We start from the raw sequence: 27,574 nt of genomic DNA on the forward strand, positions 1-27,574 counted from the left end.
TCACTAGTGGAGGATTAAAGATGTAGAATCCATTCAATATAGTGTGTACGTCAATTTCAAGTGGATTTGACCGGTATACTGAGAGAATCCGACGTTTGAGCTTCATCTTTCCCATAATGATTAGGGCATGCACAATGATAATATATGTTAGAAGTGTCGAATCGGATAAACGGTGAGGTGAAGAAAAGAGAAAGTTAAGAAAAAAGCTTATCTTTTTTTAATTAAGAGATGATCTCTTTGCAATCGTTGTTATGTCTAAATGATGAGATTAAGATAAGTTGGTCGTATTAACCACTCCCTCCGTTCGTACATATAGGATGCATAGTTTTTGGCACGAAAATTAGAGAATACACATGGAGAAAAAATTATATCAAGTTTAGATGTAATTACTCCTAGAAAATTGATGTTAGGAAATAGATGAGTTTGCAAAAGATAAGAAAACATAATTAAATCCTCCCAAAATTACCCAAGTAAGTTGTGCAACGCAATAGACCTTATATTTAGGATTTTTTTTCCTTAAAATTATACACCTTATATCTAGAATACGCCATTAATAGCTGCCTCCCTCAAGAACAAAAAATCTGATCGAAATGCCCAAGCGCTTTTGTAATTTTTTTTGAATTCAATTTTTTTTCAACTTTTAAGGAATTTGATCTTTGGAAGTTATGGTTTTTTTTTTTGAACAAGAAAAGAAAGTTATGGTTAGACATTTGTGTTGCATACTCCCCAGCTAGAACAAGTCGCAACAAGAGGCACATCTGCGTAGGCTGTCTCTACTCTCTGTCGGCGTGGGCCCGAGATGCAGGCGTGGTTCTCCGGCTCCGGGCCCTCGCCCTCCTCCTCCTCGGCGGCGGCGTCTTCCCAGCCGCCGTCGCTGCTCGCGGAGTGGAACTCCTACGCCGCAGCCCGCTCCTCCGAGGAGGATGTCGGCGGGGGCTTCGGGATCGACATCGAGGCCGCCGTCCGCTCCGCCAATGACAGCGTCGCCGGCACCTTCGGCGTGTAAGCAACCCCCTGTCCGTTCCACCCTCCTTCTAGGGTTTGTGCAACTGAATCGGAATTCGGCGGCTGTCCCGAGTTAAGCTTACCTTCGGGGTCCATGAAGAAATTGTTAGTAGCCTAGCACTTCTCGGATCGCCCCTGTGTGAATCACGATAGTGTCGGCTAGTAGGTCTGCTTGGTTACATGTGAAGAAAATTGGGAAAAAATCTATCGCAGATCTCATACTGTAGGATAGACTAGCTGGGTATTGTTCAGTTTGATCAATCTTGGATAGCTATGTATTTCCTCCGGTAATCTTTAACTCGTAGTTGAGGATCGTTATCAAGATTTTGTGAGACTGCGTTGCCTATTAGCTATGAACAATCCAGGACTATGTTTTTGGCAAGTTCCCATGGTGATTCATATGAAATCCATTTTTTTAGATCTAAATCAACTAGAAAGGGCGAAACATTGGTACAGCTCTACAAGAGTGCATACAGGAACAGCATATAAGATGGCATTGTCCTAACATGTGGTTATCCTATCCTTTAACTCTTATTGTTTAGATTTTTCTGATGGTGCCCTGCCATTCTAATTTCCAGGTTCTCTAAAGGTGTTCGAGGGTTGCCGGGCAGCTTCCAGTCCTCAACAAGCAGTGTTCCATCTGGCAAATCTCTCATGTATTTTGGTCTTTTTCTCGCCAGTGGCATTTTCCTAGTTTTCATCGCATTCACAATATTTCTGCCGGTCATGGTTATAATGCCGCAAAAGTTCGCGATCTGTTTCACGATGGGTTGTGCCTTCATAATTGGATCATTCTTTGCATTGAAAGGGCCAAAGAATCAGCTATATCATATGATTTCCAGAGAGGTATTAATTCCTTTTCCTTGAATAAGCACCATTTGGGCATCAATTTCGGAAGCGTTGTTCAATACAACCTCTGTTGTTTTCTTATATCTGTAGATAACCTCTGTTTTACCATGAATTGTGCATATTAGATTGTTGTTGCCATCCAGTGTTCTCTCCTTGAAGATATTATTTAGATGTATTTTGGAAACAAGGAGAGCACTTGTATTCTTCTACTCCCTCCGATCCGAAAAAAGAGTCGGAAAAGGATTTTTGCAAAACAACCCTTGAGTTTTTTCCTTCGTCAACCCGCACTCCCGAATCGTGTGCGGTCGTCACCCGCACGAAACCCTCACCCGGTCACCCCACTTGAACCTGCAAGCCGCTCGCTCTGCTCCTCGCCTCCAAGATCCCCTCGCTGTGCCCCCTCGCTGCACCTCGCTGCCGTCTCCCCTCTGCTGCGCCGCGCCACCTTCCCTCACCCCGCCAAGCTCCCCTCCACCTTCCATCGCCTCAGCGCGAGCCCTCCTCCACCAAAAAGCTTGACTTTTATCCAAGCCGGCGACGAATCGCCGAATCCAGAGCCGGCGAGGCCTGATCTGCTGACTACGAGGCTGGACGAGACGGATCTGTTGGTCACGAGGCCGGACACACCGGATCCTTCTCCCACGATGACAAAGGCGGCGCCGATCACCCACTAGCCATGGCCGCGCGTCGGGCCCGTTCGCCGGCGCGAGCATGCCTCCGTGCGTCCAAGCGTGCCACCCCGTCCATCTGGTCTGGCCCGTGTCGCCCGCGTGGTTACTGCACGCTGGTGAGGATGCGGGACCGGCGCCGGCTCCAGGTCCTTCGGTAGATCGCTGAGTAAATCGGCCAGAGGAGGGTGGAGGAAGCGTGGAGGAGTAGGTGCTGGCCGGAGTAGGCGCTGGCGTGGATCTGGACTTGGGTCCTCCTCCCGCCATGATGCGAGCTGGGCAGATCGGCTAGGACGAGTTGGAGCGAGCTGGAGCCTGATTGAGGACGCGAGCTGGGTGTTTGTGGTCGCGGAGGCGAGCGAGCGGCGTTGTGTTTGTTTTGATTAATTTAGAAGGGGTTAATTGTAAAACGTGATTACACTATCCCTTCCGACTCTTTTTTCAGATCGGAGGGAGTACCAAGGATTAAACAATCTTTTGTGCTTGAAGAAAGTAAAAAAGTAAAATGAAAATACATGGTCAAATTTATGTTACATAGCATGTCCTTTAGCCATTTGTAATTTGACATGCTATCAAATCTGCATCCAATTATGAATCATTGACCTGCAAAATGGGTTGCCAATGATTTGCTGCCTCATAGAGGGTTTGGTAAAGCGTTTTTTTTCTACAGACGGTCGAATGTGCATTCGTTTTTATTGTTTCATGTCGAAGGCATGCTTAGTGAATAATTGACTATATTCTTTGTACTAGCTTGATTTGGTTTGGTTGATAACGTGCATTTTACACATCATGCATCATACATGTGAATATAGTGAGGTAGAAAGATCTCATTTGGCCTATGTAGTTATTGCATGACATTTAGCGTCCTTGTGAGATCCCTAATTTATTCATGGTGTATGCTCCTAAGAAAAGTGTCTCTTCACGCAGTTAGTATGTTTTGATCATCATAATGAAAAATTTATTCCTACTGGGCATGTGAGGATATTTTATCAATGACTAGACACGAAGCCGATGGCCTGTGAAAATTTTGACATCTTATAGCTTATTTCATAGAACTAATGGTACTGGGAATACACATACAGAAATTGCTTCATAGAACGGTGTTTCTGCGGGTAGATGTGTTGCTTGAAGTTATGTAATGGGTGCCTTCAAGAATCTTCTTTACTACCACCTACTTCTTTGTGAGATAGTTGAGATGCATTTTCTGCTCGACTCTTGTACACGTCCCCCTTCACTCCTACATATGTGTGGACATATAGCTATATGGGTATAAAAGCTATCTTGCTATAGCATGCTAAGAGATAGACATTCACAAACATCGTATAAATTCATAAGCACGGAAACTTAGTGAAGCAAGTGTTCTTGGGAATGAGTGCCATCGGAAAGAGCAACCACCAGAGGCTGCATTATGCTTAGTTTGTCTCCAATATAACAGCAAAATGGTTGTTGAGGTATCTCAGGTTGACATTGGTAAAAATTACTCGGGACGACGGTTGTGCTCAAGGACTAAGATGCTATGGTCGTCCATAGGCCATAGTCACAGTGCTCAACCATAAGGAATGCAACATGCTTCTTTGTCTCTGCTCTCTTCACTGTTTGCAAGCTATGTGCAGCCCCCCTTACTATGGTCCTGGGTGCACATCGTTGAGGGCAGTAACAAGGCATATTTTGGAAGCATTTTACAGGGAGAGCATCTTGTGCTTGTATTATTCTAGAAATGATCAAACAATCTTCTCTGCTTGGGCGTACCCACTGCACCTCTGCTTGAAGAAAGTAAAAAAATAAAAAGAAAACTGTTGGTCAAATTTACGTAATATAGCAGCATGCCTTGAGGCATTAATAATTTGACATGTTATGGAGTCTGCATCCAATTGTGAATCATCGACCTGAAAAATGCGTTGCCAATGATTTGCTGCCTCATAGAAGGTTTGGTTGAGCGCCTTTTTGTAGAGAAGATTGAATGTGCGTTCGTTTTTTATTATTTCACATCAAAGGCATGCTTAGTGAATAATTGAGTATATTACATGTATTAGCGTGATTTTTTTTGGATGATAACATTCTTTAAAAAAAATTGGTTTTATGTAGTCTCACACATCATACGTTTTATTTCAAGTGTCTATAGGTAACTTACTGCGTTGTTCATATAATTACTTTATATCTTACATTTCATATATTCATATTCATCTTTGATTATTATACCTCCAAGCCAAAGTCGTTTTTCATACATTTTCTGAAGCTTTGTAAAATTTTCCGCAGAGGTTGCCTTTCACTATTGGATTTGTTGGCAGCATGTGCGCTACCATCTACGTGTCAATGGTGCTCCATAGCTACATACTATCTGTTTTCTTCTCTTGTATCCAGGTGAGAGTTTCTGTGCTGCACCCTTCAGTCTCTTGTTCTGTTGTCTTTCTTCTTCTTGATGCTAGTAATAGGAACAACTTTGAAGTCATCATCAAACTCTTAAAGTTGCAGTTTGCGAGGTCATTGGCGTCTGGTGTTAGTGGAGGACCAGGAATTCAGTCACTTGTATTAGCTTCAAGCTAACAAAGCTCTTCTACTTTGCAGATCCTTGCGCTAGCATATTATGCTATCTCTTACTTCCCTGGTGGGTCTGCTGGAATGAAGTTCCTGTCATCTACCCTTGTGGCCTCAGTGCTGAGATGCTTCGGGCGATGAGACGGGCAGTCAGTTGCTCTCACCCATCAGTCTCAGCCTGTATTCATCATAACCTTCTGTAGTTACATTACAGTTTTGCTTTTGCTTTTGACATAGAGATAGTGCCTATCAAGATGACCCTGGAGCTTGTGCCCATTGATATACATGTGCAACTTTTACTAGTAGTATTGCTTCCATGGAGAAGCCCTATATCAGAAGTCTCTTCATTGGGTTCAGTGTAATGGAAATTTAACAAAGAGCCATATAGTGTGTGATATTTGGAACGTTTCTGTGTTTCTTTCCTTGGTCATTGTATTTGCATTGCCCACATTATCGCTAGCGCACTGGAGGTCATAGAAAATATGCTGATGACGTGCCCCGCATAAATAAAAAAAAATCCAATTCAAATATCTCCCACCCTAAGCCGTGATAATGATGTTGAGCTCCGCTTTGCAGAACCTCACAAATATCGAAAACATTGGTCTAGACTCGTAGCATGATATACATTGCCGCCCTGTCGCTCCACTGGACCACAATTTTACATCCATGGCAGAGGAGAAGGTGCGTATCACATATGCTCCACCATCTCATATAACAGGTTCACCACTCTGCATGGATAAAGTCCACATCGCCACCACTTGTTCAGTTTTTGGACCTTTCCCCTCTTCTCGTTTTCTCTCTCGATAAGCATTTGTGTGTGTGTTCATCTGCCTGTGTGTTGTCAATACTGTATTCCTAGTATTTTGTTTGGCTAGCAATTGGACGGGAGTTTGGGTGGCGCCGCTCGGCTCCCCTATCCCTCAACACCAACGGGTGACGGGCGCTGGGCGAGCGAGTGGCCCATGAACCACAGATTCGGCTCTGGCTCTTTGGTATATCCTCTTCTCGTCCTGGGGTTTATAAGGTGAAGATAGCCAAGCCGGCCACCTCACAAAAAGTGTGAGCACAGCAGCCCAGCGTTTGGATTTTGCACCTTTCGTCCGGCTCCGGAAGCTCCCGACAGGGTCGCCGCCATGTCTGCCTTCGTGGGAAAATACGCAGGTTCCTGCCATTCTTTGCTTTGCTTTCAGTTTTGAGTGTGCAACTTGCTGATTTTTACGTTACACGCTCGCCCGTGCATGTGCAGATGAGCTGATCAAGACCGCCAAGTACATCGCGACGCCCGGGAAGGGCATCCTCGCCGCCGACGAGTCCACGGGCACCATCGGGAAGCGCCTCGCCAGCATCAACGTCGAGAACGTGGAATCCAACCGGCAGGCGCTGCGGGAGCTCCTCTTCACGGCGCCCGGCGCGCTCGAGTACATCTCGGGGGTCATCCTCTTCGAGGAGACGCTCTACCAGAGCGCCGCCGACGGCACGCCCTTCGTGGACATCCTCAAGGCCGGCGGCGTCGTGCCGGGGATCAAGGTGGACAAGGGCACCGTGGACATCGCCGGCACCGACGGCGAGACCACCACCCAGGGCCTCGACTCCCTCGGCTCCCGCTGCGCCAAGTACTACGAGGCCGGCGCGCGCTTCGCCAAGTGGCGCGCCGTGCTCAAGATCGGCCCCGGAGGGCTGCCGTCCGAGCTCTCCGTCAAGCAGAACGCCGAGGGGCTGGCCCGGTACGCGCTCATCTGCCAGGAGAACGGGCTCGTGCCCATCGTGGAGCCCGAGATCCTGACTGATGGTAGCCACGACATCAACGCCTGCGCCGCCGCCACCGAGCGCGTCCTCGCCGCCGTCTACAAGTCGCTTAACGACCACAAGGTCCTCCTCGAGGGCACCCTCCTCAAGCCCAACATGGTCACCCCCGGCTCCGACAGCCCCAAGGCACGTCTTCCTCTTCTTTTTGCATATTAATCTCGATGTCGTCTTCATTGGCATGCATGGCTGATCCATACGTGGATGGTGGTCGTGCAGGTTGCGGCGCAGGTGATAGGGGAGTACACGGTGGCGGCGCTAAGGCGCACGGTGCCGCCGGCGGTGCCCGGGGTGGTGTTCCTGTCGGGCGGGCAGAGCGAGGAGGAGGCGACGGCGAACCTGGACGCCATGAACAAGCTGTCCGTGCTCAAGCCTTGGACGCTCACCTTCTCCTTCGGCCGGGCGCTGCAGCAGAGCACCCTCAAGAAGTGGGCCGGCAAGAAGGAGAACGTCGCCGACGCACAGGCCACCTTCCTCGCCCGGTGCAAGGGCAACTCCGAGGCCACGCTCGGCAAGTACGCCGGCGCCGCCGCAGGCGGGGACGCCGCGGCATCCGAGAGCTTGCACGTGTCGGGGTACAAGTACTAGGTTCGTCATGCCTGGACCGTGCCTGCGTACGTGCACGGCAGTGGTACTAGGGTCTCGACGAGATCTGTGTGCAGATATATGTGCTTCCTTTCCTGCGGTGTACTTAAATTCTCCCTCCCTTCCCCTTGCTCCTATATGTTTAACCAACACTACTAATGATATATAAGTGGTCTCTGAATTCAACCCTTTTATACGTTCAATCATGTTAAATGGAGAACGAGTTCAGGCAAATCTTTTTTAGATTGGAGTTGGGCTGCCCACTGCAAGCTCTTGTGATTGTTGTGCTTGGATCGTGATGCGTCTTCTCATCAGTCAACCGTCCCTCTGTTTGCCGGGTGGCCACTTTTCTCCATGTTCTTGTGTTTTTGTCGGTGTGTTTTTTTCCTTCTACTCCGTTGTAAGTAACCCCCCGTGTACTTTGGTTCATTTGAAACTATCTTGCAGAAAGTCTCAGACAACTTTGAATGAAATATATTTAGGTGGAGATTCGTAATTTTAAAAAAAAGATTGGAGTTGGTTTCAGTGGTTTATCCACAGTTTCCAGGTCTCTTTCCCTCCTCAAAATATCTTACTACTATCGAGTTGAAAATGGGCAGTAAGAAAATAAGACGAAGAACAGTAAAACTCAGGCTGGTTCAGGACCTTTTTATTGAAAGTTGTTTGAAAATGAGTGTACAAAATGAAGTCAACAATGATAATTGTTTTGATTAATGTACAAATCAAATGTGTACTTTGAATCATACATATCCCTGAAATCTTCTACGGAGTATTCATCTTATTTACCAATTGAAATCAAAGAAAAATGAAAAACAACAAAAGATCTGTACATTATTTTCAGGGCACATTTTCACTGCTCAACTACTGCAGCTACGACGAATGCCTTACTGTACAAGGACAGTAAGAGCCTGCTGGGGAATACAGGAGCTTTAGCCAAACTGTTCCACTCCCATATCCCGTGAGGCCCTAAAGCACTGTCTAACGGAAGACATCGCGCTGCAGTAAGAAAGCTAATCACCAGTACGGCATGGAGAAAAGTAAATTTTATGCTGATTCGGAACATTTTGCACTGCGCTTCTTCCAGTAATGGCAATGACATAGGCTTCAAATGTTTGAGATCCGTTTTTTAATCAGTACAGCCTGATCCTTGTGGTAATGGGCTGCTGGCACATAGGGCAGCGGACCAAATTGTTTCCGCAGTCATTGCAAGTCTGTGAATTATGCATGTTGGCTATTAGCATATATAATGCGAAATTGTTCAGAGGAAAGTTAGGAAAACTTTTCTTCACCTGATGTCCGCATCCAAATGCAAGATCCTTCGATTTATCCATACATATGGCACATGCCTGCAAGCACAAAAATTCCAAGCTCAGTTTCTATTTTGCCAAGGTTTAAAGAATCATGCAGTTAGCACAAACTTTGCCAGTTTACAGAAACTTAGCATTACAAAGGAGGGATTCTATTCCATGCTCTGCATGGGGCCAAAAGATCCAAGTGTTTGTATCAAAGTACAAAAGGAAGCTAAACTACTAAACTGTTATATTTGGCTGATAAACTAGAGCACTTGAGGGCATAAATATTTTTAAAGGCAGAAGAGCTAGTAGTGTGTTCTGAACTAGAAAATTCCAAACACTGTAGGTCCAGGGGCATATCCAGTAAAAATGCACACAATGTGAAATTCCATGAAGATGCTCTGTACCATTTTTTTAAAGGAAATCTGAAAAAAGCTACTGCAGACGGGTATGTTCAACATCATTGTCATGCAAAATTCAGCTTCAAATTCGATGTACTTTGCAATAAATATGTCTCATTGTTTCTTGTATTGCGAGAAGTAACTTTGAAGTTCTAATTTTGCATGGATGAAGAACATATTGTTCCTTAGTAGTGAAATATTTGAGAACTTTTGGAACTTGTAACCGCTATTTTGACAGCAATGTGCATTTTCATCTAATAGTTGCCCTGTATCTACTAGCTGCCCCAAGTCCCAACATGCAAAACTACTGGTTAAAATGATTTTCCTCAGGCTTTTTGTTGGTGTAGGCCATCAAAGTTGGAGTACACATTTTTAAAATTTATTTACCCATACTTGGATGCGGAATGGTGGGAATACGGTATAAACACAAAAATTTACTTACAAGTCTGCTGTCTAGAGAACTTTCTGATGCATAAGTGTCAGGTGTCCTTGTGGCCGCAGGCTGTGAACTTTCTGATGAATAACTGTCAGGTCTCCTTGAAGCTGCAGGCTGTCGCTGTTTAAAACTTTCTGACTGCTGAAAGCCACTTGTTTGTTGACCAAAGCTACTAGACCGTGAATAAACACCGGAATGTTGGTCAAAGCTGGTAGACCTTGAATAAGGATTCCTTGTTGGTGGGGGCAGAGGAATTCTTGGAGGTATTCCTTGGCGACGACTGAAACAGAAGAAGATTTAACAAAAGTGCTCAGATGGCATATTTTCGCCAAAAGCTCAAACAATCTTTCTAATTGACTCAGTGTGAGGTTGAAAAAACCATAGAATACCCTAGTAGTTGGAGATCAAGTGTTGCTTTATACTGTGTAGGGATTTCCATCAATGCTGACAATGCAAATTCAGCCTCCTTCCTATCAGCTGCTATGCTCTTTGACATAATGTCCGTGAAATTCACAAACTGCAGCAAGTATACATTCACATCTCTGTTATTTTGAAGCAGAAAAAATCTAATTAAAGGTTAGATCTAATATGTAGGGTAATCACCTGGAAATTGTCAAATGAGCGAGCAGGTATGTTGTCGTCAAACTTATGCATCATATCCCATGGTCCATCACCGACTCCAACAAGAACAATAGACAACGGAAAGTGGCTGGAATATTCTCAGAAATAGATGTTATTGGGTGTAATTTATGTAGGAAACTTGGACTTGGCAGAATCTAAAGGTTTTATATTAAAATACTAAATCAAGTACCTAGCTTTCACTATAGCATCAATTGTATCCCGCTCCTGTGGACTTAACTGCCCAGACTGTGTATCCACACTTCGAGTAACCTGTTAGCAGAAGTTTTAGCAAGAACCAAAAATGGATATACAAACAAGGTAATGCAAGAGTTTTCCTGACCACCATTTAATGGTTATATAGAACATGTGACTCAGGAAAGCAGAACTTGGTAGAACAGTGATGCACCTGTCCATCAGCAATTATCAGAAGAACATGATATTGACCACCAGTGCTGTCCGCAATCCCAATCGCAGTCTCAATTATTGGAGCGAAAGATGTTGGTCCTGTTGCAAGTTCAAATCCAGATCAGTTCAGTTCATTTTTTGTGTGGAAAGCTCACCAATCATCATTAGCTACTATAAATAGCAATTATGTTCCTTTCTCACTTTTACGGAAGAAAGGAAGAACAAACTATCTACATTAAGTGATTACTTAAACAAACCAGCTAATCGGAGAGTTGGAACGATTTCTCTGTATCTTTCTAACGCCTCTTCAAATCCATTACATGGCTGGTTCTCTGGATAAAAGCTGAATACCTCCTGGTCATGAGTTGATGCTGCAAGCAGGAAAGGGGAACATTTTTAGTACATTAATTTAAACATTTTATTAGAACTCCACCAAGCGATCAATAGAAAGGAAACTGGAACCATAAGCTTACCATCACCAAATCCAAAGCAAGGAATCAAATTGTCTTCATCAAAAGCCGAAAGTGTCCTTCCAATAATAGATATGGCTTGCTCATACGGGTTTGGAGTGTTTCCAATATCATGCAGGCAGCGGCGATTATAGGAAATTTTACCTAAAATGGAAAATCTTAGCAAGTAAATGCAAATATTATGATCTGACATAGATGATTATCACATAGAGAAGTAACAGGGGGGCTCCTCTGCGGTTTTCAGCTCAAAAAACAGGGGGCCTATCCTTTCTATAGTACAAATACCCTCATTGCTAGCCTCTCATCTAAGAAAATTACTTTGCATGATGTGGTATGATTTCTCATCAATAAAGATTTGTAACAGAGAAGTTGGCATGCAATTGGCATCACAGACCAAATGGTTTCTTCAAGCCCAATAAACCACAAATTTTATGGGCAACTAACCATTAAATACTTGACAACAGTGCACCACAAAGCAAGCATTAACAAAAAAGATTATGCATCTAAAGTCAAAAGGTGGAAAGGTCAGTTGCTAACCTGTCCATTCATTACTTTTTGTAAAATCAATTCCTACAATAAGGTTTGAAGATTCAAGTCCTGCTTGTGCCAAAGCTTCAGTCACCTGTAACAGTGCAAAAGGTGTTACTTTTAGTTGGTAGTTCACAAAAATCAAATGGGAGAGTCTGAGCACGACCCCCACAAATGTCATCTGAGGCTAAGGAACTGAGGAAAATGCATAAACTGGTGCAAGCCAATCACATTTAGGTTAAAAAAAACTCGGTACTGCTTCATGACATGACAGTATATATAGTACTGCACCACTGTCTGAATATTAGAACTACCTATTTATTGTGCAAGTGAAGTAGCAATACATGAATTAATGGGACTAGCAAATTTAGATGTTTGATTGTTACGGTCATCAGCTTAACAGTTTGCATGCCTAATTGAAGACATCAATGCATCAAAAGATTGGAATGAAAATAAGAGAAGTAGGTAAAGGAACAAAAGCCCATTAATACATACTTGACCCACGGAACGGTAGTCGTCGCCGATCCTGGAATACATCCTCTGCAGCCTGGCATGTGCTTCTGGCTGCTGCACATTGTTACCCGCAGAAGGAGCATACCTCGGGCTGTAACCTGAGGGTGTATTTGCAGAATATCTCGAGTTATACCCCGCCGATGAATTCCCATAATCATAACCAGAGTTATACGAAGGCTTGGAGTCCTTTTGCCCCATTTGTCAACAACACTCGGGTGAACTTTCTGGTCAGTGAATGAAATGATCAGTACTTCTCACTAGTACATAAAAATAAAGCAGATACTTTTCACACATATACATCAAGAAAGTTCTTTCAGAACATGATCCATCGATCAATTACATCATTTACATGTGAACTTTTCTCCAACGAGTTCCTAATTCGAGGTGGGGTGATTTCTACTAGTCTTTTTTTTAACAGGATTTCTACTAGTCTATAAAAGGCAATTTCCACCCTAGGACAGCCGCAGCATCCCCTAACCCACATTCCCCCCTCATGGCCATAATTGGCGGCTGAAAACTGCAGCAAGCCGATTCCTACATAGGCATCGGACATATCGAAGGGTCTGAACGAGATCAGACAACGACCTACCAAAAATGTCAAATACTTGGGAACCTCCGATGAACTGCCTCACATGATTAGATCCGAACACCTGGTATACCCATGGAGAATTCGGCTATTATATCTCACAACCGCACCGGGAAACAAGAACGGAAAGGGACGGAGAGGGGAGAGACGGATTAGTCTCGCTGGTGCGGGAGCGGAATCACAATTTTTTAACCGCAGGAAACCAAGTAGCAAGAATCAGAATAAGTCCCACATGGATGGGAAGGGCTTACCCTACTGTGCTTATCCAAGAACGCTGAGCGCAGGCATCCGCTCCACGACGAGGGCCAGAGGAAGAAGACGACGGCAGGGGCGAGGAGCAGAGGCTCGGCTAGGAGATGTGTGCAAATGCACGGCACGACGAGAGGAATTGGCAATTTGAGAGAGACGGTGGCGCAAGTCAAGTCAATTGCTGGCGCGGTAGGCAATGCGGTAGTGACAGACGAGGCAAAGATTTCTTCTTGCGCTTCAGCTGCTCTCAGCTCTGACTGACCCCTTCTCATGGAAAACGATATCCGAAGCTTCGGAGCTTGCGATGGGGAGTGAGATGAGATGGATTAGTGGGCACGATACTTGTCTTAGTCAATCATCGCCATTGGCACGGCTTAATATTAAGCAGTGTGATGATTATCCACTGAGGAGAAAGTCAAGGCTCGACAGGAACAAAGCATATATGCGCCCCGCGCACGCTTCAGGGGCTACACCTACATGGTGGTGTTCCGGTGGTTGGCAGATCGTAGTCAGTCCTGGTTTTTAGTTTTTACAGACCAGCTACTCAAGGTCCTAGGTTTCTTGTGGTAAATCTGATCCTGAGAAAAATTAGGCGGCGTTCATGGCTGACGTGCGCTGCTGAGACAATCACACGGCACGTTGTATGTGACTGCGAGGCGTGATTCGCAACAATGTGACATACTGGGTTGCGTAATGGGGGAAGACGTACGTGGATCGGTGGGTGAGTGTGTATCCGCCAAAGTACACGACACGTACAGGATAATCCTTTTAGAGAGTACACATGTATATCGGATTGCCGTTGACAAGATGTATCAGTTATCCAGAACAAGATCTTGTATGATTAGAATATGCACCTTCGTTCGTATCAAGATAAAGATGCGATACTTATCTATATCTATACCTAATAATAAAGAAAATAAGGTTTCCTTGGTTCGGTCCGTCACTTTACGCTTTCGTCCATCGTTCTTTACGCCTTCGTGCGCCGTGCGTGAGCGCTTTGGTTTCCTTGGTACAACACGTTACGTGTCGGGTAGAGCTAAAGTTCCATCAACGATTCCTTGACGTTGTACGCGTTTCATACGTCGAGCGTGTGCGTTTTGGTTTCCTTCATATAACATGATGCGTGTCCAGTAGAGTCAAGTCCATCACCGATTCCTTCTTGGATTCCTTCTTGTCGCTGGCTCGTGTATATACCTATGTATGTACCCAGTACCTGGTAAGCTACATGGACGGGCCTGCGACGGTCAAATCTGTTTTCGCGTGCCTGTGTTAGTACGGAGTACCAGCTAATCTATTGATCGTTCAAGGCTTGCCTGAACAACGTCTGAATCTCGGCGAAATTGATCCCGAAACATGGATACCAGGCCAGCCGCCACCATGGATCCCGGCCAAGGTCCCTGCGGTCATGTATCCCAGCTCTCCGCCGCCGTGGATCCCGTCTCAATACCACACCACTGCTCTGGAACAGCCTGCACGTCAAAAGAGCTCCAAAAGCACCGCTGGTCTGGAAGTCCGCCACCATGGTTTATGAGAAGCTGCCGCCCATGAATATATGGAGAGAGTAGCTGCTGTTGTGACGCCAACAGCCAGTTTTCTTCCAATTAATTCGGCAGCGACCAGACGTGCCTCCTTCAGTTGAAACTTTTGCGGCGGCCAGTGACGAAGTCGCCGAGGACGAGTCTGATCTCGTGCGGTTCTCTGTATATCAGCATGTGAGATCGACGAAATCAATATCAAGATCGATACCGGGACAAAAACTGCGCAATACACCTGCGGAACATCGATCAACCACATCTACTCCGCACGATCCCGCCAACGGCGAGATCAACGGGACCTACACGCTCGAGACAATAGCAAGCGGCTATACTGTGTTGCCATCGATCGAACTGCAACTCACGTTTGATAAGATGTGGCTATGGCTATGCCGTGCTCTCCATCCTTCGGCACCACCTGGCCACGTGTGTTCGCCCGGGTCTTCCTGCTCGACAGTGCGTTGGGATGGTTTAGGCGGTCGAGTCGATGGCATGCGCCGGCGTTGTCGAGGAGGTGATCCGCCTTGCCCTAGATGTGCTATAGCCTCTGAAGCTTGGCCTCGCGGATGCTCGGCTCCGACTGCTGGTTAAGGAGATGCCTTGCGAGGAGGGACATCATCTGAAAACTCACTTACAATAATCAGTACATGTGATCAGCTTGGCCTCGCGGATGCTCGGCTCCGGCTGCAGCAGTTGTATCCTCCTTGATTGGAAAAGATAGAGCTGGAGTTGCAAGTGGATTTCGACTCCTTCTAAAAACTCACTTACTACTTGACATGTATGATTTTCTGGAGATTTTTTTTTGAATGGTCATCGGGGGAGCGATTCTCCACTTGAATCTATTGCATTTGAAAAAAAAAAGGCTCAAAAGCCAATTATTTACAGCAGAGGTATATGAGACAGACGGAGAGAAGGTAGGCGACCGGGGAGACAGAACATGCCAAAACAACTTGCAATACGCCCAATACATACTAGACTTATTGTATTGTGTAAACAATACAATGTGTTAATTTTTTACCATTAACTTTTTACTAAACGTAGTATAATTTTTTTTACTGAACCAGCCATTATTTTTACTAAAATTTTGAACTGTTGGTGAATATTATGTGTGCACTAACTGTATATTTGTTTGAATCCATATCTTACTGAAATTTAAGGATGGCACCCACCATCATTATAAGTTTGTGGTATTACAAGTTGGTGCAGCGAGAGGCTTACAATCCAATATTGTTATGAATAGAAGAAAATGGGATCACCGTCGATGAGGATGATAAAGAGGATAAGTATCAACATAGATGGTGTGCTCGAGCATTTGGGTATTTGGTGACCCGGTGCAACGCACGGGCATTTTTACTAGTATTTTAAAACGAAGATATATAGTTCTCCATATTAAACAATACATGGTAATAAATTTCTAAAAAATATTCAGTGGGCAAAGATAAATACTTGTACAATACTGTGTATTAGAAGACCACAAATTTTCAAAACACAACAAGAAATCTAGTATGAGTTCATGGTTTAGTGGGGGAGGCAATTCTTCGTAAAAAAGAGCCATGTGCCTTTTTTTAGGAACAACTTGTGAGACTTAATACTTCACTATGGTTAACATGAACCTGTGTTTATTTACAAGTGATTGGAGTGGACATCTTAGCCTAGAGTAGTAGACGATCTAGGAATTATCCTGCTCCCTTTCGGTCTCCAACGACACTATCTTGGCACCAACGATATGTAACATGATCTTCTCGTCGCTTCTTGCCTCCCTACATCAGCAGGGGTGAGGGAATATAGGGGAGCAGGTTTAGCGGATCGTGAACGTGTAAAATCGATCGGTTCAACGCTCCCCATCCTTTTATATGTTGCAACACGACATGGGACCAAACCATCGAGTTGGTTTTGGCACTCCTGACCAGGGCACGTTACTTGCGTACGAATTGGTCCTGGATGTTGGTTCGTGGGCTCCTGATGGCCTGCAAGAACATAGGTCCGTCATACCATAAATTCACAGAAGTATTCTCCCAATTGTTATGTCGATCCCAACAAAGAGCATTGGCAAGTATTTATGATGGCTATTTCTGTTGCACCCAAGGTGTCACTTGTCTTTAAGCCAGTTCACAGTTTGGTGTTGAAAGAGCATTTCGTCTCTTAGTTGGTTTTGTGTGTTTGATACCAACACTAGCGAGTTTTTTACCATGTGCTAAGTCATGTAGGATTTATTGTATCAATAGCACAGAACGGTTGATCTCTCAAAAAGGTGAAAAGAGGATTTTCATGAAGATGTTGTTCCGTAGGGGTGATAGTGCTCTTTGCTCCATCTAGAGTTGTCGCTGCTGGATAGGTAGGAGAAGAACCAACAATATGCCCGTTGTCGATTTTGCACTGACTGATAATTTCCAGGATGGAGTATCCCCCCCCCTCCCCGCTCGGAATTATCCACCCTCCGAAAATTTGGCAAAAATTCACCCCATAAAAATCGGGTAAGGACCCAAAGACGGTCATTTCACGCGGCTGGTGTCGCCGAACTTTTTTTGGGGGAGGGCGGATAATTGGGCCACCCGGATTATCCTGTCCACGTCGGATTATCCGCCCCTAGTGGGGGCCGAATTGTTTGGGGAGTCAGATTATCTGACCCTGCGTAGGGGCTAACTGCTATATTGTTGGGAGGGGGTATAAATACCCCCCTCACTTCTTCTTCTACCCCAAGGCTGGACATTCTCTCTCCTCCATGACCTAGAGCTTCAATTTCCACTAGATCTCCTCCATTATCCAATCAAAAGTGTTGATCTTTGGAAAAATCGAATGAGAAGACCTAGATCAACAAGCTCACCAAAGTGATTTGAATTTTCCCCACATTCACTTGAGGAACTTGTGCCTAGTGGTTCGTTTGGAAACCCTAGGTGTTGGTTTTATTGTGTTAACTTGCCTTTGTGTTTAAGACCTTGGTGGTGTTTTGGGATCGTCCAATTCGGTTGTGGATGCGTGCCCCAAGCTTGGTGTAAAGGTTCAGGTTGCCGCCTTCAAGTCTACTACTTAGTGGAGCGGGAGTTAACCTTCGTGGTTTGCTCATCGGAGAATAGAGTGAGGACTTTGTGGCGTTGGTTGGCATTCGTGGCACCACACCCCTACAATGTAGACGTACTTCCCCTCAAATGAAAGGAAGTACAAGACTCATTCCTTGTGTCTCTGCGTGCTTCACGCTCGGTTACCTCTATCCATTAAACACACTTTACTACTTATATTGTTGTATCTTGTCATAAAAGTAAATTCACATAGTTGTTGAAAGAGAATGGAGCCCCATGTGTGGTATTGGTAATTGATGGCAATCCTATGGAGTAATGGTTACATTGAGTTCCGCTTATAGGTTGTGACAATAGGAAATGCTTGAACCATATGTTGGTTTCAAGGTTGCAAGAAGAAGCAAATGAAGAAGATCATGTGACAAGTATGTCTTGAAGTATAGAAGATGGAGCGAGTTCTCATGTGTATCTTCAAGACATCAACGACAATATGAAGAAATAATATGATGAAGACGGTGGCGTGCATTGAAGAAGATGGATGAAGACGGATACGTGCATTGAAGAAGAGGGATGAAGAAGGAGATTTCCATCCATATGTTGGTCATGGATACTAGAATGTATGCCTAATAAGAAGCTCACTCATAGTGGAGTATGGGGGAGCAATCCGCAAGACTTCATCAAGCAAGTACAATCAAGAAAGGAGTTCCATCTTGAAACGGTCAAGATCTTCATCATCTAGCTCAAGTGGAATGCGCAAGGTCAAGGTTTGTTCTTGATAGGCTTTCTCTCTTAGCGGTTGATGCATGTAAAATGCATACAACAACTTTGTACTTTATTAACATGAATTCCCACATATTTGCAACATATATTACCATGTTTTACATTGATTTAAGGGGATTTACCAATGATCCCCTTTATTTGGGTTGTAACTCTGCAGAACAGGAAACCCATATTTTGTGTATTTTTCACTTTCAGAGACATATACGGAGTCAAATTGAGCTAGAATTTTAGGGACGTCATTTTTTCACCAAAAGAAGCAGGATGGGCTTTTAGACCAGACCTGGAGAGGCCCGAGGGCCAAAAGAGGCCAGGTGGTGCACCCACCCGGCTAGGGCGCGCCACCCACCCTCTTTCAGCCGTCGATCGTCCAATTCGCTTGATTCTTTCGCAAACCAACGTATTTTGACCTAAAAACCACTATATATATGACCCCCGAGGGTTCTCTAGAGGAGAGCGTCGCAGAAACATAGAAACACGAAAACGAAGGCTGCAGCAGAGGAGATTGGAGGGGAAACTCCGCCAGAGCCGCTGCCGGAGGGATCTCCACCTTCTCCAACGTCTTCATCATCATCACCATGATTAATAGGGAGTAGTCCACCTCTGGAATACGGGTTTGTGGTAGTAGCTTGATCTATTTTTCTCATGTTCTTCATAGTTCTTAGTGCCATCTGAACTACCCAATATTATTATGGTCATATATGTAATACCTATGTGGTGGATCTTTATTCTATGATATATTGTTCTATGAGATTTGACTCTACTTTGTGTAAGATGTATTGATACATGCATATTATGTACCCCGTTCTTAAATATTGATTTTGTTCCAACTTGTATGCAGGAACGTGTGTGGGGTAATGTGTGTATTAGATGGAATAGCATGGTTTTAGTGATTGGATAGTGACAACAAATTCATGATCTATTATGGCTTTGCCTTTTCTTTTACTATCTCACTAGGGATAAAGTGAATGCTTGTGCTATGTTTGTCACGTGACAAAACCGATGATCTTGTTTGTTCAAGGTAGCATATTTGATATTCAAACATCATATCAAAGTACTTATGGCTATACTCTGTTAATTCTTAATACAAGATTGCATGGAGGTTTCCCTGTCTTGTGGAGTATAAGAGAGATGTGCTGCATCATCTCTATGTAAGGACGTGATGCCCATATGAATGCGTATCTTACACATATTGATGTTATATTCTTTATAAATCATTGATGAATTGTTATTGTCCACTACAACTTAAAAGAGAGAATAGTCAAGTGAACCCTGGTCCAATTTTAACCATAAGAAACACCTTTCAATTGTATTTATCTTCCTTCTTATTTGCAGAAATATTTTAATCTGAAAATACAAAAAATATTTATTTATCTTATTTTCACACAAAACCCCAAAACAAACAAACCTTTACCGCTTTTACATAGTTTACTTTACTTGTTTAGTTTGCTCTACTTTAGTTGCTACTTTATTTTACTTTTACTTACACGAAACATTGTGCTTTACAACCACACGGTGAAGTTGGGGACAAAAGGTTTTATTTTATTTTGTAGGATTGCTAGAAGAAGAGAGGGAGAGATACCTCTTTACTCCATTCCCCGAGAGTTTGATATAAACCCTCGAGTCACCCTTGTGGGGAAAATACTCTGCTGACAGAACACTCCGCACTTGGAGTCCCAACGTCATCAAGACTATTTTCTGGCGCCGTTACCGGGGAGTGGGAAGAGCATCTGACGACAACTGCATCCTCATCAAGCTAGAAGTACAATAATCCTCGTGGCAACTGCTAGACTACCTTTTGGCGCCAGTTGTTGCGTGGTGAAGCATAAGACTACTGTCAGACTATTTTCTAGCATCATCATATTCATCATCAACTTAGTGCAAACACCCAAGCTTGGGGAGGTTGCACAATTGTGAGCTCTCTTTTCTCTTTTAGATTTTTCAAATCATTTTATTTGTCTTGTTTTTAATCTTTATTTTCTAGTTCCTCCTTTTAAAATACAAAAAAAATTAGTATCAGCTTCTTGTAGTAATTATGAATAGACAACATAAAAAGTTGAGAATGGCAACACGGGGTTGCAGCCATGTTACCAACAAAAAGGGTTTAAGATACCACATTGATCCCAAAATAATGATCACAATCTACAATACACGATTTGCTAAACGAAATGCCAGAGCCGTTGAATTACATGTTATAAATTTTGATAAACTTTGTGATAAAATAATGGCTCCCAATATAGATCTTGGGGTTTTAAGAGTTAATTTATTTCCCGCACTCATTGATTGGATTAGCTAGAGTATGGTATGAAAATGTTCCTGCAAAATATTTTAAAATTATGGTTTAATTTGAGGGCATCATTCATGGAATAAAATTTAGGGAGTGCACTCTTGAGCACCAAAAACTCATGCTTGACTTTAAACAATTAGAAAGGAGAGTGTCATTCAAGCTTGGAGAATATTTAAAAAATTCACATGCAACTTAGAACCTGGGCTAAGAGATTTGATGCTATTAAATAGTTTTTACTTTGGTTTAAACCTACACAATAAGCGTCTCTTAGACAAAGAATCCGACTTTCGCTTTATCTTCAACAAGCCTTATAATGTGTTTATGATATTAGATGGAATTGTGGTAGAAGATAATATATATAAGAGTATAGAAAATGATGGAATCATGGATATGTATGTCAAGGAAGAAATTGAAATTAAGGAGGAAGAAGAAGAGAATATTATCATACCTATTGAAGAAAAAGAAAACACTACTATACTTTTTGATGAAAAAGAATAAACTCTTATACTTTCAAATGATAAGAAAATAGAAGAAGTAAAAAATGCTTACTGAAGTAAGAGAACCATTATTATATCTTGATAAATGTAGCTTGCATGAATTAATTTCTATTCTTAAAAAATCTCTAAAGATCCTACTATCAATGTTCATAAAGCTAATTTCGTTGAAAGAGCATAGCCCAGGAATGAACCATATCGATCCAAGGAAGGAAGAAAGGTAAACCAGACCATAGGAATCTTTTGATGAAGTCAATCAGAGAGGACGGTTAGGTTCTTTGTTGCCTCATCTGCTTAGCTTATAGAATTAGAATCACAATATTTTACCTATAGATAGGCTCAAATCACACAGTTTATCACGATAGACATTCCAATCAATGGTTGGACGATCGATACCATTGAACTATTCCATTCCATTGCTGAATGACAGAAACAAAAGCTTTTTCTTATTGATGGACTGATCCTGGGAGTTCAGACTGACGGTTAGATGGTTGTTCGCTAGTGTGCTTATTTTCCTTGCCCACTCAAAAACAAGTGTTATAGAATGTTCTTCAATTCAAATAGGTATGATCACGTCCATCCTTCCAGAGCTAGGCACCCGCTTCAGAATGAGAATCTTCGACAGAGATCATTCCTCCAGTTTAGCAATTAGATCCATATTGACTTAGCTTGAAGCATGGCTTGCCGTTTCGAGGCTCGATGCTACTCTTGGGAACATTATTGATACATCAACTTTCTAGCGTGAATCAATAATAGCTCATGTGGTTCTCAAAAATGGTCTCCCAAAAATTATAGGACTAGAGCTATTGCTACCCATGTCCATGACAATAAAATTCACAGGTACATATGTCATATGAAATTCAACCATACCATTATTTAGAGCACTCTTTCATCTATAATGTTAAATTTTTTTAGTTGAATCATCAACAAGTAAAAGATCTATAGAGCACTTTTTCATGTTTTTAAGATTAAGCAAACCATATAGCTCTTTTGATATAACTGAGACACTAGATCCTAAATCTAGAATAGCATGGTGTGTCTCCTTGTCTATAACAATTAAAATCTTGGGGATTCAAGCATCCCTAATCTTAGGTGGTATCATAGCTTCATTTTGTATACCTTTGTATCTTATCTTTAATAACATAATTAGCAATATAAAAGAGGGAAATGTCAAACTCCAATTCTCACATAAGAAGTGTATGGAGCACTTTCCAAGGAAGAAGGAGGTAGCACAAAGATTTTAAGCTACCACATGATCTCCATACAACTTGAACCAAGTAAGTAAGCCTATATGGCTATAAAGAAAGCGCTTTACAGGAGGCAACCCAAGATTTTTTTATTTTTATTTTATATCTACATGCTTGATGTAGCATGTTAATTTTATTTTAGTTCACTCGCTAGTTTGAAAATAGAGTACCAAGTTTTTACCCATTTGGATGATAAAAGTCGCAAAACAAAATAAGAGTTGTTGATTCATGCGCATCACTTTTTAGTGCACAATTTTTATGATTTTTTTGTAACTCCTAAAATCTTGATAAATTCACATTAGTTGTAACTTTTCATCCTATTTATGCAAAAAATTGGATAAATTCCTGACATGTCTAAGTGGTCTAAAAAAATAGTTTTTCTACGGCAAAAATTCTGGATAGATTCTGTCTCTTAATGTTAGAACCATTCTTCTAAGTATCAAAATGGTTTTTGCTTGAAACTTTTGATATACTATAATGAGTAGAACATTATGTTCTCTCTGGTTCATGAAGAGGTAAATTTATTTATAAATAAAATAGTAGCAAGCATGTTATCCTTGTACCACTAATGTCACCCCATAGAAAAGAATGGGAATAAAGTTTTGTGTTGATGTTTTTTCACGGAGAATGGATGAACACCACACCAAGATCAATCCAAGAATGGTGAAGACCATAATATCGGGGATGCCCAAGGAACCCCACTGGACATATATTAAAACTCTCGGTTTCCACACTTCTAAACTTTGTTTTTTGAGCAACATAGAATTCTCGCTAAAACTTGGAGCATCCTTTATTTGTTTTGTGTCTAGTTTTGTTTTAAATTTAAGAAGACCATCACATTGAATACTTTTCATGCTTATGAATGAGCTACTGGACCAAAATCTCTATTCATGAATTCCTCAATAAAAATAAGTTGCATTCTATTAAAAGATGAAGAGGGATGCAAAATTTAAAGCTAAAATTTATATTGTGCATGGTACTACTAGTTTCAAATGCTTTATTGAGTGATGATGTGCTATGTGCCTTATTTAGTTCTACTTCTCACTAGTATACATAGATGTTTAACATTAAGTATCATTGTTTGATGATGAATGAATAACTCTATGGATACTATTGCATGCTTCAAGATCTCTTGCTAGCCCAAAGAATGAATTCTTACACAAGCATAGACTTGTTTTCAATTCCACTCAAACCCAAATGTCTATCATATATACCTACATAGAAATTTATATTCCAAGCATAATAAGTGTGTTATGCCCCCAACCATTTAATTTTTTTTTTGTGTAATTTAAAGCTCATAGGAAAGTAAGGTGTGGAAGGAAAACACCACTATGCATATCATGGGTTTGACTGATTATGAGTGATGAGATAGGTTGGAACCATGCTTTCATGGGAAATAGGTTTCAACATTGCACTTACATTTAAGTTGATCATATTGTACCTAGTAACAGGTGGCCATCTCGGATGAAATAAAGGGGTTTATCAAATAAAGACTAGAGTATGCATATATGTTAGAGAAGTGCATTGAGGCACTAACTGAAACCATGACTAATCATGGTGAAAGTTTCAGAAGGAACATCCTCAAGCAGGAAGATTAAAAAATAAAGAGATTTAGAAAAAGATAGAAAAATATAGAAAGAGAAAAGTGAGAGAGAGAGAGTTAGAGAGGATGCTCACAAGACTGTTGTCCTTGTTGTCCCGGTATGGATGACTTAAGTCGAGATTCTAAGTCTCCTTTTGTTATTTGTACATGCATCATGGAGGTAGCCCTTTGTGTTATTCTTGGTTAACACAATATTTGAAATGTTTGTGATAATATGAAGTCGAGTAATACAAGGTGTGGTTATCTAAGTGATGGGGCTTGAGGCATACTTACCTTATAACAAGTCAAACACATGAATCATAGGTGTCTCTATAACTAGGAGATACATGGTACCCCATCCTTATGAGTATTGTTGACATGAATTGCATATCTCAAAATCTTGTTTTATGCTATCTTTACTTTTTATTTTGTTGGAGGACTATCACATATATTCCCTACTTACTTTCTTGTATTTAAGAGTCAAGAGAATCAAAAGAATCAAAAGAGAGGACAAAGAGTCTTCCAAAAAATCTCTATAGGATTTTCCAAAGCATGCTTTATGATTCATAACACTTATCATCCATTTGCTTACACTGCTATTTACTATTATGCATGCTTTGTAGAATGTAAGAGTTATCACTTTATGAGTTCATATTTCTTATTGTCATTCTTTATTGACTGGACCTTGTAAGACTTTGCATGATTACCTGGAAGCAATATAATAAACTCCAAAGTTCATGTTAGTTTTATCACCTTTATGCTCAAGGATGAGCAAAGGTTAAGCTTGGGGATGTTGATGCATGTAAAATGCATACATGATCTTTGTACTTTATTAACATGAATTCCCACATATTTGCAACATATATGATGACAATACCATGTTTTACATTGATTTATGGGGATTTACCAATGATCCCTTTTATTTGGTTTATAACTCTGGAGAATAGGAAAACCCTGTTTTGTGTATTTTTCACATTCAGAGACCTATACGGAGTAAAAAATTGAGCTAGGATTTCGGGACGTCATTTTTTCACAAGAAGAAGCAAGATGGGCTTTTGGATCAGACCTGGAGTGGCCTGAGGGCCAAAAGAGGCGATGTGGCACGCTCACCGTAGGGGGCGCGCCACCCACCCTCTTTTAGCCGTCGATCGTCCAATTCGCTTGATTCTTTCGCGAACCGACGTATTTTGACCTAAAAACCATACATATATGACCCCTGAGGGTTCTCTCGAGGAGAGCGCCGCAGAAACACAGAAACACGAAAATGGAGGTTGTAGTAGAGAAGATTGGAGGGGGAAACTCCGTTGAAGCCGCTGCCGGAGGTATCTCCACCTTCTCCAACGTCTTCGTCATCATCACCATGATTAATTAAGAGGGAGTAGTCCACCTCTGGACTACGGGTTTTTGGTAGTAGGTTGATCTATTTCTCTCATGTTCTTCATAGTTCTTAGTATCATATGAGCTGCCCAACATGGTTATGATCATATATGTAATACCTATTTGTTGGATCTTTATTCTATGATATCGTGTATGAGATTTGACTCTACTTTGTGTAAGATCTATTTATAGATGCATATTATGTACCCCATTCTGAAGTATTGGTTCTGATCCAACTTGTATGCAAGAAAGTGTGTGGGGTTATGTCTGTTAGATGGAACAACATGATTTTATTGATTAGATAGTGACAACAAATTCATTATCTATTATGATTTTTCCTTTTATTTTGCTTTCTCACTAGGGATAAAGTGAATGCATGTGCTATATTCATCACGTGACAAAAAGTGATGATCTTGTTTGTTCAAGGTAGCATATTTGATATTCAAACATCATGTCAAAGTACTTATGGCTATACTCTGTTAATTCTTAATACAAGATTGCATGGAGTTGTCCCTGTCTTTAGGAGTCTAAGAGAGATGTGTTGCATCATCTATATGTAAGGACGTGATGCCCATATGAATGCGTATCTTACACATATTGATGTTATATTCTTTATATCTAATTGATGAATTTTTATCGTCCACTACAACTTAAAGGAGAGAATAGTCAAGTGAACTGATGACCCACAAATATAGGGGGTGTATCGTAGTACTTTCGATAAATAAGAGTGTCGAACCCAACGAGGAGCAGAAGGTGTTGACAAGCAGTTTCGATGAAGGATTCACTGTAAATGCTCACAGACAAGTTTTCAGGAGGTTTTGATATAGCAGATAAATAAAATACAAGTAAGTAAAATGCGAGAATAATAATTGCAGCAAGTGGCCCAATACTTTTTAGCACAAAGGACAAGCCGGTTTGTTTACTTATGTTGACCAAACGTTCTTGAGGACACACAGGAATTTAGTCTAGTTCTTTCGCTTCATATAGTTGATTAATCTTCATTGTTTTGATAAGTGTTGTGTGGGTGAACCTATGCTAATGCACCGCCCTTCTTAGGACTAATACATACTTGTGATTAAACCCCTTGCAAGCATCCACAAATACAAGAAAGTAATTAAGATAAATCTAACCACAGACCTTTAAACTCTGAGATCTTGCTATCCCTCATGCATCGATATACCAACGGAGGTTCAGGTTGCTGTCACTCCGGCAACCCCACTATTAGCAAACGAATACAAGATGCATTCCCCTAGGCCCATAAAGGTGAAGTATCATGTAGTCGACGTTCACATGACACCACTAGAAGAATAACACCACAACTTAAATATCAAACCATTAAATATTACTCAACATAGTTCACTACTAACATTTAGACTTCACCCATGTCCTCAAGAACTAAACGAACTACTCACAAGTCATCATATGGAACATGATCAGAGGTGATATGATGATGGATAACAATCTGAACATAAACCTTGATTCAGCGGTTTCACTCAATAGCATCAATAACAAGGAGTAATTAATCAACACCGGGAGAGTTTCCCCTATGAAATACTCAAGATTCAACTCTAGATGTTACAGCGGAGACGAGGTGCAGCGGTGGAGATGACGGTGTCGGTGGTGGAGATGATGATGATGATCCCAATGAAGTCCAGCTCGATGACGGTGACGATGGCGACAATTTCCCCCCTCCGGGAGGGAATTTCCCCGGCAGATTTCTGCCTGCTGGAGAGCTCTTTTCTCTCTAGTTTCCGCCTCGAGGAGGCGGCGATGACTATCCTCGATGATCTTCCGCACCTTAGGGTTTCTGGGAGATGAAGTACGCGAAAGGGCGATGGCTAAGGGGGTCGTGGGCCCCCTCCCCACGTGGCGGCGCGCCAGCATTGGTGGGCGCGCCGGCCCATGGGGAGGGCCCATGGCGGCCCTCCTCGGTCTCCCCTTTTGGCTGGCTCCGTCATCTGGAAAAATAGGAGCTTCGGTATATTTTCCGTCAATTGTTGATCTTCAGAAATATTGTATCCCGACGGTGCTTTTTCCAGCAGAATTCTGACTCCGGTGAGTAATTCTCCAATAATCATGAAACATGCAAAATAGGTGAAATAACATAAGTATCATCTCTAAATATGGAATATATCAATGAATAACAGTAAATTATGATACTCCCTCTGTTCCATTCTACAGTGCCTATTGTTTTTTGGCACGGAAATTAGCGCAAGAGTATTTTTTACACTAGACCACTAACTGAACAGTTTGAGATCAACGTAAAATTTGGGAAATCCATATCTTCCTAACTTACCATAACAAATTTGGGAACTGGA

The 27,574-nt window shown here is 42.2% G+C and overlaps 3 protein-coding genes across 3 annotated transcripts; 2 read left to right on the forward strand and 1 right to left on the reverse strand.

Moving 5' to 3' along the window:
* Positions 1-796: 796 nt before the first annotated feature.
* Positions 797-5,440, forward strand: LOC124695907 (protein transport protein SFT2-like). Its single transcript, XM_047228713.1, has 4 exons — positions 797-1,002; positions 1,584-1,851; positions 4,779-4,883; positions 5,088-5,440. Exons 1-4 carry the CDS (start codon positions 800-802, stop codon positions 5,196-5,198), a joined length of 687 nt encoding a protein of 228 aa, XP_047084669.1. The 5' UTR covers positions 797-799; the 3' UTR covers positions 5,199-5,440.
* Positions 5,441-5,990: 550 nt separating this feature from the next.
* Positions 5,991-7,641, forward strand: LOC124695913 (fructose-bisphosphate aldolase 5, cytosolic-like). The gene is made up of 3 exons (XM_047228720.1): positions 5,991-6,218; positions 6,304-6,989; positions 7,080-7,641. Exons 1-3 carry the CDS (start codon positions 6,191-6,193, stop codon positions 7,446-7,448), a joined length of 1,083 nt encoding a protein of 360 aa, XP_047084676.1. The 5' UTR covers positions 5,991-6,190; the 3' UTR covers positions 7,449-7,641.
* Positions 7,642-8,079: 438 nt separating this feature from the next.
* Positions 8,080-13,206, reverse strand: LOC124695921 (E3 ubiquitin-protein ligase RGLG3-like). Its single transcript, XM_047228726.1, has 12 exons — positions 12,949-13,206; positions 12,094-12,335; positions 11,608-11,692; positions 11,074-11,214; positions 10,858-10,971; positions 10,602-10,699; positions 10,386-10,465; positions 10,178-10,283; positions 9,964-10,091; positions 9,581-9,854; positions 8,735-8,791; positions 8,080-8,656 (listed from the first exon to the last, which is right to left on the reverse strand). The coding sequence occupies exons 2-12, from the start codon at positions 12,307-12,309 to the stop codon at positions 8,576-8,578; spliced, it is 1,380 nt and encodes a 459-aa protein (XP_047084682.1). The 5' UTR covers positions 12,310-12,335; positions 12,949-13,206; the 3' UTR covers positions 8,080-8,575.
* Positions 13,207-27,574: the final 14,368 nt, after the last annotated feature.

Source organism: Lolium rigidum, chromosome 1, assembly GCF_022539505.1.
Source record: "Lolium rigidum isolate FL_2022 chromosome 1, APGP_CSIRO_Lrig_0.1, whole genome shotgun sequence".
Taxonomy (NCBI): domain Eukaryota; kingdom Viridiplantae; phylum Streptophyta; class Magnoliopsida; order Poales; family Poaceae; genus Lolium; species Lolium rigidum.